This window comes from Eleutherodactylus coqui, chromosome 9, assembly GCF_035609145.1.
Source record: "Eleutherodactylus coqui strain aEleCoq1 chromosome 9, aEleCoq1.hap1, whole genome shotgun sequence".
In the NCBI taxonomy this organism is placed as follows: Eukaryota; Metazoa; Chordata; class Amphibia; order Anura; family Eleutherodactylidae; genus Eleutherodactylus; species Eleutherodactylus coqui.
This window is the reverse complement of record NC_089845.1, coordinates 90,709,601-90,727,426: the sequence shown is the minus strand read 5'-3', so window position 1 is coordinate 90,727,426 and position 17,826 is coordinate 90,709,601. Positions and strand designations below refer to the sequence as shown.

Here is a 17,826-nt window from a genome sequence, read left to right as displayed (position 1 = left end):
ATGCCTCTCAGGCTGATCAATGCGAATCCAGAAGCTGAAATCCTGGCTATAAACTGTTCCAGGCAGAAAGCTGCGGGTGGTCACACATTTGTCTTACAGTGGTCACTAAAGGCTAAATGTGTTATTATATGGCACCAACTCTGCATTGAGTCCCCCACAGCAGCACATGTGATTTGGGTAATAGAGGGGTTCTCTATTGTTGCCCGGCACTATCATCAAAATGACTCTGGAACCGCTCATAATTTTATAATATAATGCTGAAAGTTACGTGAAGCTGTACTTGATTTTTTGCACCCCTACAGTCATAGTACTGAAGTACCTATAGCTTCCACTAGATGGATATTCCACATACGATTTCACAGAGCACAATATTTTCTGCTGTAATTTAATTTAGTGCATTTAACTTTTTTTTTTTTGCTTTTTTGTGCATAATCTGTGTGCTGTGGAAAAGCTCAATGCAGCAAAGACATTTCCGTGACAATTGCCGTCTGCATGCACAATGAAGTAAGGACACAGCACGTTATTTAATGTCAGAGATACCGTACCGCCGGTCAGCCACGTGGGTTCAGGCAATCTGATTGAAAGCTTTTTAACGCTGCGGTAGATTGTCACCCTGTTTATTCCCTCTGTATTCTTTAATACACCGACTGCAAATAAATGTGATTGCACAATTCCACAGGACGGCTGGCTTCTGTGAAGAAACACTTCTTGTTTTGTAGATTATCTCTCGTGAAGAGTACATTGAATTGATCTAAGTTCTTCTCCGAACGATGTCACAAATAGAACATTTTGTTGTTGTGATTTAAGAAGAAAAAAAAGCTAACAAGTTGTTTTAGAGTGTGGAAAAGAAGCATTACATCCGCTCGTCTGTTTATCATCACTTCCATTGAGTTGTATTGGCAATCCCAAGAGCCTTATCTAACACCACAATGACCCAAACTGCTCATCATTCCATATCACAGAATCTTTCTACCGATAACTTGATGACACTGTGCTGTATTGTGTGTCTCAACATTACAAAAGTGTGCAGAAAATGTGTCGCTTCACCAAAAATGAGGAATCACTTCTATTCATAGATCTCTGAATTGTATGCGGTCTTCTTGTCTGAAGTCATTTTATATTCTGTTTGTCAGTTCCAGGACAAAACTAGATGTCAATCAACAAAATTCACACGAGCTGTTACTACAATTAGAAATGTGTTCTCCTGGAACTCACTATTGTGTTAGAGTCTAGGCCCAAGGCAAGTCTACTGGTTGTCTGATGGTCCAGTTATACCCTGATAATGTGCATGGAAAGCTTTAGATTTACTACAGACCATATATGCCTAGTAATTCCACCATTGTATACATAACACGTAGTCTTTTTTTCCTTATTACTTTAATGGTTTGTCATATCAATAAAATACCTGTCCATTGTTGCGGCAGTTCGGGAATTATTGCCCTGCTGATTGTCTGGTGCTGGTTTTGGATGTGTTTCTACATCTTCTGACTCAGTGGGTGTGATATTAGATGTGAAGTGCTTCGTCGCACCTGTTGGGTAATTCTAGGGCTATTTAACCTGGTCTGATACTGAGCTGAACTGCGGTTGATTTCAGTCTCTGTCAGGCTGAGCTGGCATACAGAGCCTTGGTTGTGGAGCATTCAGTTACCGGCTTCATCTCAAGCTAAGTACTGCGCCTGTTATCACTTCTAGTATTGGGTTTTCTTTTGTTTTTCCTTTCCCACATAGGGTCAACTAGGGGCCGAGGTACGCGGTCAGGGCCGTCCTTATCGGGGCGATCGCCCTGCATTCAGGCAGGGTCCTCCCCTGTGTTTGGTTATATAGGGACTGAATTTTCCCATATAAGTTTCTCATATTTTAGTTCTATCCCTGTTTTGTTATTTGTTTATTTGCATTTGTGGGAGATCTGTGAGTGACAGATCCAGTGCATCCTGGTTGGACATAACATCCATATTACAGATAGGGATGTCAAAGAATTGGGCTCTGCTCGAGGACCCTCTCTATGACTTAGTTGGTAGACAGTCATTAATAAGCAGATGGAGCTGTTTGTTGGGACTACTGGCTCTTATTCTGTATTTAGTAGTTATATCTGTATATACATTTACTAGTGATATAATTATGCATATGCTAAAGCACTTTTCAAATACTGACTGCATTTACTAGAGTGACTGCATATGAATTTATTACTGACATTATGCCTACAATAGCAAATATATACTTGTGTTATTAGTAATATAAGCCAGGGGACCAGCCACACTCACAAGGTGGTCACACAAAGTGATGACAGAGGCTTGTCTATTTGCAAATGTGGTTCTTTACTGGATACAAAAACTGGCTACAAAGCCACATGGTAGTGCACAGACCTAACATTACAAGAGTGGTACGTAATGCTCTTGCTTCCTTGCATCTCCATTCATCTTGGTGTCCCTGTCCTTTCCTGGCATGACAACTGGAACACGCCTTCCCACGGGTTCACTGGTTACTATCTGCCATGATACCACCTTACAATGTTAAAACATACATAGAAAGTGTCATTTCTGCAGCATAACTAGTGTGTAACAATATCAATATTTTCAAGGACGTCCTCCGCCACTTACAGTATATATGTGTCATCTGTCCTGTATTCCTGTGTTTATCTAGGATGCGTTGTATGTTTACTTGGCATTTACATTGAATTATATGCATATTATGGTGCATGTATGTCTTGTGTTATTACATACTGTACACTTATTTTAGTGGAGCAGCTTCTGAATACTGTTAAGCTAGTATCAGGATAAAATCATGTTACAGTGCCACATCTAGTGCAATGTTCATGAAATATACATCAACTGGACCTTGAGTTTAACTTGTAATATTGTATTTGCGAGGGGGAAGATGCACTGTTTGAGTCCATGGTGTCCTTCACATCAATGCTCCATAAAAGAAACATATTGCTATAGCAACATCAGTAAGTATGTAACTATGGTGCAATGATCCTCTCTCGAGATCTAGAGTGGGAAGGACATTGCTTAAAAAGTTATTCAAGCTATTTGCAGAAGCCCTTCTTTCACTATAATTAAGTTTGTTTTGCTTTAGCTCTTCATAGGTTTTGGGCTCCACAGAATATTACACATCCAGAACTAATATATTGGTTACCTGTAACATAGATGTTAAAGTATGGCATGGTGCATTTTGGCTGAGATGATATCAGACTCACTAATTGATCAACGGCAGGTGACTAACCTTAATATTAGGCTTCTTTTTTTTATGTGGAGCCTTTTAAGGCATTCCCTCCTGTCTTATAAGATGTTAGCTCGGAACTGTTTTATGCACTGATGTTTACTAAAGATATGCATGACCCGATATGGTAGAAATCTCATGTACTTGAGGGACTCTTGTAGGGAAAAAAAGTAATTTGTTCATGCCTATAGTCTAGACTGGACCTGGTTAAAAGAGTTTTAATGTGCTTCTAACTTTTATGTGTTCAAGGATAATTACAATTAAGGAGTAATCTTTCATGGCTTGACGGTCATGTCAGAGGATCAGGACCGGAGTAATGTCACAGCGTCAGCTCAGTCCACGTGATCCTCATGCCGACACATGCTCAGTGTCATTTTGGTGCTGGGTACTGACCGGGACACTTCTCCGTCAGTTGCTGGACTGATTGGTCAGCGAAGAGGAGGTGTCCCAGCCAGCCAGTCAGCTGTAGTGTGTGTATATTTATTCTGGCTCCTGGTATAAGCTGCTGTCAGACATCTCTAGCAAAGGTTTATTGCCCTTGAGAACAAAGGATCAGACATATTGAAAGTCAAAATGCCCAATCGTTTTTTTTTACCAACCTCCACCAAATGAAAGTTGGCTGAACATCTAATACACTATAGACAGTCAGTTGGTGTAGCCAAAATCTGAAGGCTCAGCTGATTTTATTCTAATGCATATGGCCAACGTTAGATTCCAGAATGGCTAACCACCGTTGACTTTCATCCTCTAGTTGCTATCCATTAGTCAAACTCTTATCCATCCTACAATTCTTAAGTTGAGTTCTATCTCTATCAGTTTGTGCATCAGATACTTAGGGCTCTTTCACACGAGCGTATCTTGGCCCGCCTTATTCATGGTCGGCCGATATACGCTAAGATCAGATGCATTGGATTCCAATGCATCAGATCACATGGCCATATTTCCATGACTGAAAAGCGCCTGGCTGTGCCAATATAGTGCTTGGCGCTTTTACGTCGGGCCCAAAAGATCGTCCTGGAACGATCTTTCGGGCCGGAATACGTTGGTCACTGCATGGGCTCCTATGGGAGCGGCCGGAGAAGGGACGTGGGAGGGAGTTTAGCAGTTAAACTCCCCCCCCTCCTTCTCTCTTCCCCTCCGGCTGATTGCAATGGGAGGGGCGGAGCTAAGCCCCATCCTGCCTCCTCCCATTGCTGTCTGCCGACATACGCTTGTGTGAAAAAGTCCTAAATCAAATCACTTGTTGAAGTATAAGGGCTCATTCACAACACAGTGATGTTGGCACGTACTACGGCCACAATGCACGGCCATGTGACACCTGATGAATGGAGTCAATGAAAGAGAATGGACTTTCAGTGATCTATTCACATTAGCGTGTAGGTGCACGTGAGAAAAAGATTGCAGCATGCTCTATTTCTTGGCATATCACGCAGCGTGAGCCATATACTTTTGTATGGCCGTGTATGCAAACACTGTCCATACGCAATATATTGCGTATAGGTGGCGATTAATACACAACCTTGCTCTGAAATAAGAGTGGGGAATTCAAAGGAAAGACAGTCACACTGCACATGACTGTGAGATACGCTGTCATGCATGGTACACTCGCTGCCATAAGCACTCTCTACCGTCTCTCTGCCAGCAGAGCTTGCATCACACATACCGGTAAAATGCTGTAGGACACCCGCAGAATTTTATGGATACGATTGTGTGAATGAGCCCTTAGGCTTGAGTTACTTGATGACACAAGGTCACTGTGATTTGGGTTGAAATCACAGTCAGGCTTGAATGCATCTTCAGTATTTCCCTGTAGGGTAAGAGACCACTGCAAAAAGACTGACAGATTTCTTGCAATGGTAACAAGGTTGTGTTACTGCTGCTGTGTTGTCCTAGCCCAAGTGGGCAATATTCCCTGATTCATACTAACATCTATCCAGGGGCTCAGTTATAGGGAGGCAAGCTGGGTAGGTACGTTGAGTGCCAAATGCCATTCGGTTGCCAAACAAGCCAGTCTGTCTTGCTTAAGGGTTTTAGATATAGGGCTACAGCAACAAACTAATTCTTTAAAATGTGCGACTTGAAGCTTAGGCTCCATTCCCATGGGTTTTTTTTGTGCGGATTCCATTTCTGAACCCATGTAATTTTTACATCCCATTGACTTCAATGGGAATTCATGCGATACACCTTAGTTCCATTCACAGTGCTATGCCTTAGTTCCATTCATAGTATGTAAACTGCCATAATCACAGCTACTACAGTCTACACAAAGTTATTATGTTAAGCTCAGACTTCAGTAAAACTAATTTTACAGCATCATGGTTAAGTAATGTAAACTTAATCTGTAAGAGGGGAAATGGAATTGCACGTTTTATGGGAAGTAACAATACCAAATTAAGGCTATGTTGTGGAAATTAAGTATTATTAGCCTTTGCAACAAAATGCATACCTCTTCTTATTATTGTGGACACCCCTAATGAACTTAACTACTGGACCACATTTTTTATGACTTCAATAAAACTTTAGATGAAAATGTGTTCATAAAAAAAAATCAACTAGTTCTACAAGATCTAGAAATGCAGATATAGTTACAGTATGTCATCTGTTAGCTACAGATTTCCCATACATCATATACACTGTAGCACACGTCAAGCATAAGGCCTGCATGTTGAATCTGGCTCGCCAACTCATTTTATGTGCAGGAGCCTAACAGGCCACTTACCCAGCCCGCAGCTCTGGTCCAGTGGCAGCAGTTGTCACCGCTGAGTCTGTGACCGCTGACCTCTGCCTTTTGGCATCTGCGTGCGCAATCTTGTATGCAGCACAGACACCGAGGGAGAAGTCAGCAGTCACAGACCAAGCAGCGACTGCTGACGGACTGGACCTGCAGGCTGGGAGAGTGGACTGTCTGTAGGGATGCTGCCTGGCCAGAGGCCAATAGGGTGGTCGTTATTACTACTGGGGCCAATATGGAGGGCATTATTACTACTAGGGCCAATATAGTGAACATTATTACTACTGAAATCACTATGGGGGGCACTAATTATACTGGGGCCACCCATATAGGGGGTTACTTACTACTGGGGCCCTTTTGGGGCTCACTATTTTTACTGGGGCCACCTTGGTGGTCATTATTACTACAGGAGCCACTGTGGGGTCACTATTACTACAGGGGCCACTATGAGGGACCCTATTTCTGGCGCCAATATTGGGATCACTATTATTACTGGAGTCACCATGGGGGCACTGTTTTTACTGGGGCCACTATGTGGTCACTGTTATTACTGGGGTCAGTATGGGGGCCATTATTACTACTAGGGTCACTATGAGGCACACTATTATTACTAAGGTCATTATTACTGGGGCCACGATGGAGGTCACTATACTACTGGGGCCACTATGTAACTAGTCTTACACTTACAATCGTCCCTATGAAGGCAACCATATGGCTGATGTGGCCCTCAGTGAAAATGAGTTTGACACCCCTGCACTATAGTATACACAAATCACTCTCAATATAAAGGTCAAAAGACTATATAACTTAATTATACCCCAGGCAATGAGAGAAGCAGAAAGGAAATTACCTAATAAAACCTTCATAAGAAAATGATGTAATTTCATTGATTAAATCAGGTTATTTTGCTAGCACAGATGTTTATGTTAACCTAGTTTCATTAGACTTTCATAGCATATCATGAACATATGGATATTATGTCTTGATGGAAAAACAAAGAAATGAGAGGCAATAACTTTATATGCACTTCTGTTTTATGCTCCCAGACTCCTTGCAGGTAGATATTAAAATATGAGCAGATATGAAAAATGTTGTTACGCTAGAAAGCGCACTACGGTGTATGTGCGTGTGATCATAAGAAACATTTATATGTACATGGAATATGTGACATCATTGGCCACTGTGTGTTTTTATAATTTTCCCAAATTATCAGTTTTTTAAAATAAATTTAGTTGGAGCCATGTTTAGGAATCTTTATTGAAAAATACACATTCTATTTTGAGGCGTCAGTTTTTCTTAAATCCCAGGTTCATCCAATGTGGTTCTTGGTCTTAATAGGGTAATAGTCTAAAGGCCCTTTTACACAGGCTGATAATCAGGCACAAATGTTCAGATGATTGTTTGTCTTAGCGATCGTTAGCTGTTCCAAATATGCCCATGGTCAAAAATAAAAAAAATATTCCATCTTTGGCTGATCAGATTTTTTATTGTGGGCATAACCGTTCTCATTCGGCGGCAGCACATCTCTGCTGTAAACATTAACAATCATGTGTTCCTATACTAGCAATCCTTAGCTACAGCAACGAGTCCCAATCAACATGCTATATTGTTGGCCAGTGCTTGTTAAATGGAGAATCAGTCAAGGGGGTTCCTTCACATGGGGGCTGTGATTTTCGGCTGCACGAATCGCGGGCAAAAATCGCATGAACGAGAGGAAGCCGCAGCCCGGAAAACCGTTCAGCGGGGTTTAGCTCTGCTAAACTCCCTCCCTCTTCCCTCCCCCTCTCCACCCCTTGCCGGCTGCCAGCAAAGGGAGGGGGTGGGATGGGGCTGGAGCTTAGCAGAGCTAGTGTGCTAATCTTTCGCCCTTTCCCTTTGCGGGCAGCCAGCAAGGGGAGTAAAGGGGGAAGGAGTTAAGCAGAGCTGCTGCTAAACTCCCTCCCACCTCCGTTTTTCAGCAGCTCCTACAGGCTCCCATCGGAGTCTAAGGGACCGGTCAGGGTATTCCAACAAAAGATAGGTCCAGACCTACCTTTTCCGGTCAGCATAAAAGTGGGCAGCCAGAATGTGCACCGTGAGCACTATCTTTTCGGGACAGCCGATTTTACGCACCCAAAAATCGCCCACATGAACAAGTGCATTGGAATCCAATACTTCAGATGGTCTCAATTTTTGGCCGGCATTTCATTGCAGCAAAATAGCTGCGATAAAATGTTTATATGAATAAAGCCTTGGTCTGCCTTCATACAAGCGTATATACGCAGCTATTTACCCATGTAAATACGTCGGTCATCAGTAAGTATGCATTGGTCATCAGTAAGTATTCATTCATTCAGCTGGCCCAGCGTATTTACAAGGGTACATATGTGAATAAAGCCTTAAGACGTATTAACTATACATTGGAGAGTATGAATGATCAGAGTACGCTGAATAGTGTTTCAAGTATGTTAGGATTGACAGTAACAATATATCATCTAACTAGACATCATATTCCTATTGCAACACGAAGTTATGTTAAGGCCGCATCTGCACAGGCGACGCGGCGCCACCGCGAGAAAATCACAGCAATGTTGCATCTCTGCTCCGTGCGATATTGTTGCTGTTTCTCGCGGTTACACCATGATTTTGTAGCGTTACAAAGTCGAGTGACTTTGTAGCACCACATGCGAGGATTTTCAGGGAATGGAGGGGCCTGATATATAAGCCCTACCGCGAAAATAAGCCCTAGCTTCAGAAAAAACGTATACATTACCTTAGAAGTGCTGCCCGGGGCTCCTCTGCATCGCCTCCCCAACGTTTTTCATCTCTTCTGGCCAGGGATTGAAAAATACTCGCCTTGTGGAAGCACTGGCTGTGATTGGCTTACGCTTAGCCAATCAGAGCCAGCACTCGATAAATGGCTGTGATTATTTATCGAGCGCTGGCTGTAATTGGCTAAGCATCAGACAATCAGAGATAGAGCTTCCAGGAGGTGTGGATTTTCCAATCCCCGGCCGGAAGAGATGAAGGAGAATAGTTCCGGGGAGAAGCCGTGCCGGAGATGACAGCACTTCTAAGGTGATGTATACTTTAAAAAAAAAATTTCCTGCAGCTAGGGCTTAGATTAGGGCTTTGACAGTAGAATTTCCTCCTGTCAAAGTTGCATCGCACCACACGAAAATCGTGTTTTTGTGCAATGCAACAGAAAGGAAGGCTCCATAGGGAAACGTTGGCTACAAAACCTCACGAGTCGCGTGCATATCGCCGAACCCGTGAGGTTTTTGTGTCAGGTTGTTGCATGCTACAAAAAATGGCACAAGTGAATTAACCCATAGGAAAGCATGGGCTTCACATACATGCGATTTGTAGCAACGCGACAAACTCGCGCGACTTTGTCGTCCGTGCGAATGACTCCTAAAAGACATCTGTCACATCTTTGCAGTTGCTAAGCCAATAGTACGGCAAGGATGCTGGCATGAGGGTATGACATAACGCGAACATGTCACTTCTTTTTTTCCACACACAGATTTGGCTATGGTGTAGACTTCCATTGAATACAAGGGGTGCTGTTTGCCACAGATATGACACGGAATCAGCATAGATTCCACGTCACATATCTGCCATGTGCACATACCATTGCGTAACATTTTGCTGTTACTTTTATGTAGAAACCAGTCTATTTTTTAGTTATTTCATCTTGTTTTTTCTATTTATATAAAATTACTAGGTGATATATCCGTGCGGTACACAGCGATTTTATGACTAGCAGTCCTGGAATATACAAAGTGGGCCACAAAAATGAGCCCAGCACCACATAGTGCTTAAGAAAGCTGTCCAAAAGAAAATGTGTTGCCCATAACAACCAATCACAGCGCAGCTTTCATTTTACCTCAACGGTATAAGAAATAACAACCAATTACAGCGCAGCTTTCGTTTTACCTCACCAGTATAGGAAATTAAATCTGAGCTGTGATTGGTTGCTATTGGCAACAAAAATTACAGATGAACGCTCATGCAAAATTTCACTTAAATTGGACCAGAACTGTGGATTTGTATACGACACAAACCAACAAACGGATTTTGCGTTTTATATATAAAAGACTGCCCACCGCTGGAAATGGACAATTATACAAACATCTCTGCTTTCCTTTCAATTTTATATTCACGGTGACTATAAGTTCTTGGAGGGACCTCAGTCATACAGATATTGTAGCATTTTATCTTTGCAGTCTGTATAATTGTTGTACTTGGATACATCAAAACAAGCCAATATAAAGTTCAACAAGTATTAATGATCCATATCCTCATGTTGCTCTGCACAGTTTTATCTATTCTATAAGGGCCCCTTCATACTGACGTATTTGTGTGCGCACCGTGTATAGAACCCATTGATTTCAATGGGTTTGTTCACATTTCAGTATTTTGCGTGCGCCCCAAAAAAGCAACATATTTGTGCACCAATGATCCTCATAGAAGTCTATAGGAAGTGCACAAATGTGTACGAAACGCACAAGGAGATGTCAATGCTGTGGCAAAAAGAATACATCTGGAATTCATTAGGCTAAGCGGCCATATAAATTGGGGCGTGTTTGTGTCCTGTGCGCAAAAAGCCAGGACCTGCGAGCGCAGAAACTATAGTAAAATACTCCGAACGAATGCAAAAAAGCCTCGGTCTTAGCGCAAATATGTTGCGCTGAGGCATGTCCAAAAAATGCATACACCCTTGTGAAGAAACCCTAAGACTAGCTTGCAGATAAGCAGATGTGATTTGGTTAGTAGCCTCCAAAGGAAACGAGGCCACACAAACAAAAACAGGAACCTACCTGAACAAGGAAAATCTACCGCATCCTTACAAGTACTATATATCCTTCATAGCTTATCTACTATTTGTTCTGTCAATAGTATATTTCTATTTGTATTGTACTTAACATCATGCATCTTCATCCTGCTAATCCTTCATGTCTTTTTCTGTCCTAGGATGGTGTGGGCATTGAGGAGAAGTTGTCCTTGAGGAGAGTGGCCGTGGTAGAAGATTTCTTTGACATTATTTATTCAATGCATGTGGAAACAGGACCTAATGGAGAACAAATTAGGAAACATGCTGGGCAGAAGAGGACCTACAAAGCTGTAAGTGGATGTCTTATTCCTTTTGTGTCTCTGATTAAGGCCTCATTCAGACGAGCGTGTAAACCACACTTCTATAGCAACCAATAGGTTGCTATGGAAGTGCTTACATGGAGCTTTTTTACAAAAAGATAGGACAGCAAGTGCCAACTCCCCTGTAAGCTCTGTGCTGCAGCGCTGTCAATGGTGCTGACCACAGGCTCCTATGGGAGCTGCGGCACCACTCTGCCCACAGCACGGACATGGGAACAAACTGCTCCACGGAGCAGCTCGTTCAACGCAGAATTCCTGCATGTCAGCAGCGTGGTTTACGAGCTGCTGTAGCATCGTGTAAACCACACTCGTGTGAACGAAACCTAAAGGCTATGGGGAAGTTTGGAGGGCAATTTTTTTTTCACTTGAATGCATGTATTTTGGGATGACAATCATTTTTGCAATGGGTTTTTGTAGAAATTTTGCATTGTTTGTCTTTTACAGTTTTTATATATTTCTATATATCAAAAGTTTCAGTAGGAGATCCTTCAGTAATGCTGGACTAATGGACCCCTCTTCTCTTCTGCAATTTTTATCAGCTAATTTATGACCAAAACAACTTAATCTTCAGAAGGCGAAGAAGAGAGAGCAGAGAGAAACTAAGCCTTAAGTCTAGCACACTGAAAAATCGCATATTGAGATAGCAGTATCTATATACAGGGATATATAGAAGCTGCAAAAGACAAATCTTATAACATTTTTAATTAATGCCCCATTGCAAAATAGTGAAAATGACCCCTAAAGGTGCACATTGCCTTTAAGGATTATAGAATTTATATTGTGAGGATTGATAATAACAATGTTAGACGGAGCAGCCTTAAACCACATAAGAAAAAGGGGCTTTACGTGTAAAATGAAATCAGAGAACTGGCTGTCCCTATTAGCTGACAGTGAAAAGATAGATTGACTTATCAAAATAGAAGGTGCAGCAAAAAAGTTTAAAAAAAAAATCAAATTGCTTGTCTGCACTAGTGGCTTGTGATAGATTTGAGCCGTGTACTCCTGATATATGAAATCAGCAGTAACACTCAGCTGTCCCTCAATGGCAGATTTTGGAGAAAACAAGGATCAGCATATTAGCTTTCAATACCTTGACCTATTTGTCCTGCTGGAAGGTAAGCTAATATCAGAGGTGACTCACAATCCCATCAAAATGTTTCCGACAGCTATTTTGTACAGATGTAGTAGAGAACTACACATTTAACCCTTTCCAATCCACTGTCTGACGTGTAAAGACATTATGATTTAAGGCTGTACAGCTCCCATGTTGGAAGACATCCATCGGGGTTCTCTTACTGTATATTGCCAACCTCTCTGCTGTTGAAGCCTATCCGTGTCACCTCATGCAGTACTGGCTTTAGCCAGCAGATAGCGCCGTTAACGGCAGAAAAAGAGTAAGATCCTTAGGAAAACCAGGATACAAATTGGATTGGAAAGGGTTAATGTGTCATGATGAGTTAACTACGATGTACTACAATGCTGTAAATTGAGTTATCATGATACACCAGTCATGTTAATGATTGCTACATCTTTATGTATGGCCAAACTTATATGTAGTCTTATACTTGTTTAATTTTAGGCATTACAGATTTTGACTGGGGATCCTACACTACTCGTCTCCATTTGAAAAAGTCATTTAATTTATATGCGTGTGCATTTTTTCTGAACACATGCTTTCTATACATTTAGCTGTTTAGGACACCCCTAAACCATATCTCTGCAGACTCGCCTTCTATCTCATCCCAGATTCATGACTGGAGAACCCCAACATCCATACTCATACACATGTTTAACTCTATCAGAAGTAAAAAAAATAAGGAATGGTAGAACTGCAGTTTTTTGGCCACTCCATTTCCAAGGAAAATTTGAATAAAAAGCAATCAAAAAGTCATGTATTCCCCAAAATGGTACTAATGCAAACTACAGGTCACCCCACAAAAAACAAGCCCTCACACAGCCCCATCGACATAAACTAAAGTTATGAGTGTCAAAATATGGCGACAGAAAGCATTTAATATAATTTTTTAAAGTATTGCTTAATAATAAGCTTTATACATTTGATATCGCTGTAAATATACAGACCCACATAAAAAATCCATGTCATTTTTAGTGCGTCATGAATACCATAAAAATACATACACACAACCAAATGATGCAATTGCAGGTTTTTTCCTAATTGCCCCACTTATAAATTTTTTAAAAGTTATCCAATACATTTTATGGTACACTACTTGGTACCATTGAAAACTACAACTCCTCCCACAAAAAACAAGCCCTCTTGTAGATATGTCACTACTAGAACTACAGAATATAACCTGGACGCAGTTGCATCATTGACCCTTGGTCATGAAAGGGTTAAAATGTAAAGAGGATTTCAGGAATGCTATCCCTATTGAAATGAGCACAACATGGGCCTGAAGTTTCTAATGTACTGTCCATCCAACTAAAATGTTGGTCCCCAAGAGTTTGTTTCCAGCACACCTGTGGATGCAGAGTAAATCCATAGAACTCTGTGTACACATTCCTCACATCAGCGGATGTAATAGATGTTCTGTATCTGAAGGAATGAGCCTCTATAGCTGTCTGCCCAAGAATTTGTCTTTTCATGAACTTTTTTCAGTTAAAAAGACTTTCAAATATGGAGAAACAGAGAAAATCAAAGAGTTAAAATAGAGATTTTACAGCCACTTTACTGCTGCCTTCTCATATACGTTTTTACCAACATGTATGTACAGATGGAGCAAACGTTAACGTAACATTTAATCTGTTCTGATAACTTTATAATGTCATGTTAATTATTGCTACCTCTGTAGGTTGCGCATTCTGTTGACTGCTGCACTGAGCAGGGGGTTGGACCCGAAGCCCCCGGAGGTCTCTTCCAACTCTACCAGTCTATGATTCTAAGTCACTTAGATTGTGTTATACACTTAGTCATTTGATTAGGAGGAGTCATCCACTGAAATAGATTCTTTTCAGCAGTGGAAGACAATACATAGTAGTTTACCAATTTCTATTATTTGAACTCTAATCTTCTTGTAATTTAATTATCTCTTGTTTTGAGATGATTTAGCGTGACTGTATAATGAGTTTTCTCTTTACTTTCCATGGGTGCTGATTTATACGGCTCTGATCTGAGGGAAATGCTTCTGATGTATCCAGTAGGGATATCAGGGTACACATATTATCCTTGACTCCTGAGCATGGGGTACACTCACCATGGCAGTTGTGGCAGCACATTATTCCCAATGCTGTAAAGCAGCACCTATTTAAATGCTTGCTATTTACAGGTGTTACATTACAATAGCGGGCTGTCTGTCTGCAATATACCTCCGCTCTTGTAAAAATTCCCCAAGGAAATAATTACAGGTTTGGACATCTGCCAGTAACAACAACTAACAAACTGAAATTTAACCTGAACCAGGGGAGCTCCTGTGATACCAGCCTGCTACTTATTCTAATGTTATGTGGGCTGGAGAGCCAGAAAGGCTGCCTTAATAATTAGCGCTTGTGAATCTGAAAATGATATTGCAGCATCGAGGGGCAGTTAGAAGGGGGAGTTCATAGAAAAGATGGGGAAAAAAAGGAACATAGTTAAATTAAATGATGTGATTATCAGAGGTGGGATCACACAGCAAAATTAAAATGGGACTCCCTTTCTTCGTCCTTGTCCTACTTTACACTCTTTTGTTTTAATATGTACTATATAATATTTTAGCGCACTTAGTTACCATTTTCCATAATCATGCTGAGATTAGCGGAGTACATTACCAGGGGCGTAACTATAGAGGATGCAGGGGATGCGGTTGCACCCGGGCCCAGGAGCCTTAGAGGACCCATAAGGCCTCTCTTCTCCATATAGGTAACCCAGTACTATGAATAAAGCATTATAGTTGGAGGCCCTGTTATAGGTTTTGCACTGGGGCCCAGGAGCTTCAAGTTACGCCTCTGTACATTACATATTCTTCTCTGATGTGCAAAGCATCTCTTATGGTTATCTGCATAGACAAATAAGTAAAAGCATCCCAAAATAAATTCAAAACCAGGAATTGTGTGAAGAAAAGTTGACAGTCTCCACAGAATTCATCTTTGGCTGCTGTTACGTCTGTGTTGCATCATTGGTTATGATAGCTATTGTTAGATTGAGGCCATTCGGAGGTTGCATCGCAGATCTGACACAAAATACCAGAAGAAATCGCTCTGCATACAGCACTTCTTTACCCTGTAAAATGATGGGCAGCTAAGCAGAAACCGAACAGATCTCACTAAAGTCAATGGGGTCCGCCCAGCGCTGTTCAGTTCCGTCATAAGACAGATCCATTTCGCCAGGGGATTCCCCTTTCCCGCTTCCCGAAAGGAGCTGGAAAACGGAACCCCCACTTCAAATGTCAAAGATGCATTGTAGAAAGCGTTATTCGGCAGAGTAATCTTTAATTTATACAAGTTGTTATGGGATAGGATCATAAGTGAGTTTGGGTGACTAAAGGGGTGTATACTTCTGCTCAGACAATGTTGATCTATTTCTGTAGATCATCCAAAATCCTGCCATACATAGTGGAGCACGCTAGTGTTTTGTGATCATGCAGTAAATTTTGGACAAAATTCCTACCGTGCTTCCCCGAAAATAAGCCCTAGCACGATTCTTCAGGATTTTTGGGGAGGCTTGAAATATAAGCCCCACCCTTAAAATAAGACCTAGTTACAGTTAAAGAAAAAACACCCTAGAATAGGACCATGGGGTAGTTCTTATTAGGACGTCAGCCCAGCTTCTAGGCAGGGCTGTCCCTTCTGTCCTGTACTAGCTGAGGGCTAGGCATCTCGTTCATAGGTCTTCTCTCCAGACTGTGTCACATTCGACCCAGTGATTCCACATCCATAGCCTTAACAAAGTGATCCTGTGTAAGAGCTTTAGCTCCTCTTTTGGGGCAAAATTAATATAAGACCCTATCTTATTTTTGAGGAAACATAGTAGTACTGGTAATAGAAGTAGTCTTAGATAGAAATAGACAGCAGTCATATTGAAAAGTGGCTAGTGACCAAGTGGAATATCTTCCAGTTGATTAGTATCCTGTGTCTGGTGAACCAGTAACATAGAATCCAGTCTCTGTCAATTGCAGCATTAAAACATGTCTATAATAATATATGTTTTCCCTTAGATCAGTATTTCACGTTAGTATATGAAACTTTATCATATATTGTATTATTCTTCACCTTTCAGCAGCCTGGAGGTTCTCTGTAAATGTTCAGATACCTCATCCATTACCAAAAAGTCAAAAAGTAGGCTACTATAAGACAGCAAATAGAAGGTAGGGAGGAGGAGTAGGGAGGGTCTGCAACTGCAGATTTTCTTTGTCTGTGTGTATGTGATACTGTATACTGTGAATGTGAGGTTATGTGGAATGGGGATGCATCTGACTGTCTTATATCCCATCAGGTGGAGCTCACCAACTATTTTAACCCTTTCCCAACACACATGCGGCTACATACATCCTAACTGCACATACCCTGTATAAAGACGTCCATAGCACATGCTGTGTATGCAGCGAGCTCGGGAGCCGAGTTCACTCCATAAACAGTTGGGTATCAACTCTCTTTGACAGCCGACACTTGCATGCAATAGCTGTGATCAGAGATAACTCAGATTGCAGCCGTTAACCCTTTAGATAGCACTGTTGATTTTGACAGCGACATTTACATGTCACGAATGGCTCCACCACAACAAAATGCAGGGTTGCTGTCCAGATGTCATTGCAGCCTGGGGCCTTCTGAAGGCACCCAAGACTGTTGTGATTGCTTGCCTATTAAAATGTGCCTGTGGAATGTATATTTAATGGACAGCCTGTAATACAGTACAATGCAATATCAAAGTATTGCACTATACTGTGGAAGTGATCAAGCAATTGCAAGTTCAAGTCCCCTAAGTAGAGGGAAAAAAACAAAAATGTAAAAATAACTAAAATAAAAACTTTTCCATTATTACAAAAAAAATCTTAAAACTTCAAAAAACTCCCCTTATGCTATTTGTCGTATGAAATAAAAAAAAAAAAAATTAGAATCAGTGTGTCCATAAGGGTGGATTCAGACGACCGTATATCGGCTTGGTTTTCACGCCGAGCCGATATACGGTGTCCTCATCTGCAAGGGGGGGAGGTTGGAAGAGCCAGGAGCAGGAACTGAGCTCCCACCCCCTCTCTGCCTCCTCTCCACTCCCTCTCTGCCCCTCTGCACTATTTGCAATGAAAGGAGGTGGGACGGGGGTGGGGCTAAGTTCTGGGAATTAGCCCCACCCCATCCCACCTCTCCTCATTGAAAATAGTGCAGCGGGGCGGAGAGGAGGCAGAGAGGGGGCGGGAGCTCAGAGCACTACTCCTGGCTCTTCCAGCCCCCCCCCCCCCCCCCCGCAGAGAGAGACGACGTATATCGGCTGGGCGTGAAAACCCAGCCGATATACGTTCGTCTGAATCCAGCCTAAAGGTCACATTTATTAAAATATCATATTAATAATCCCGCAAAATGAACACCATCTGAAAAAAAAATGCAATACCAGAACAAGATAAGACTGTATGGAGACTTGTTTTTTGTGGGACGGCCTGTAGTTTTTATTAGCCCCATTTTGGGCTTTATCTGATAATTTTTAATGCTTTGTTTGTTTTTTTTGTCACCCTGTCTCCAAGAAAAAAATTGAATACAAAGCGTTAAAGTCTTATGAACCCCGAAATGGGACCAATAAAAACTGCCGCCCA

At 41.6% G+C, this 17,826-nt stretch overlaps 1 protein-coding gene across 4 annotated transcripts in view; it reads left to right on the top strand.

Annotated features, from left to right (window-relative positions):
- Positions 1-17,826, top strand: part of NOL4 (nucleolar protein 4) — a 291,792-nt gene that overhangs the window by 126,686 nt on the left and 147,280 nt on the right. For all 4 annotated transcript variants that reach the window (XM_066578051.1, XM_066578050.1, XM_066578049.1 and 1 more), the window contains exon 2: positions 10,907-11,056. In XM_066578051.1, the coding sequence (XP_066434148.1) occupies positions 10,907-11,056 (150 nt within the window). The remainder of the gene's footprint in view (positions 1-10,906; positions 11,057-17,826) is intronic.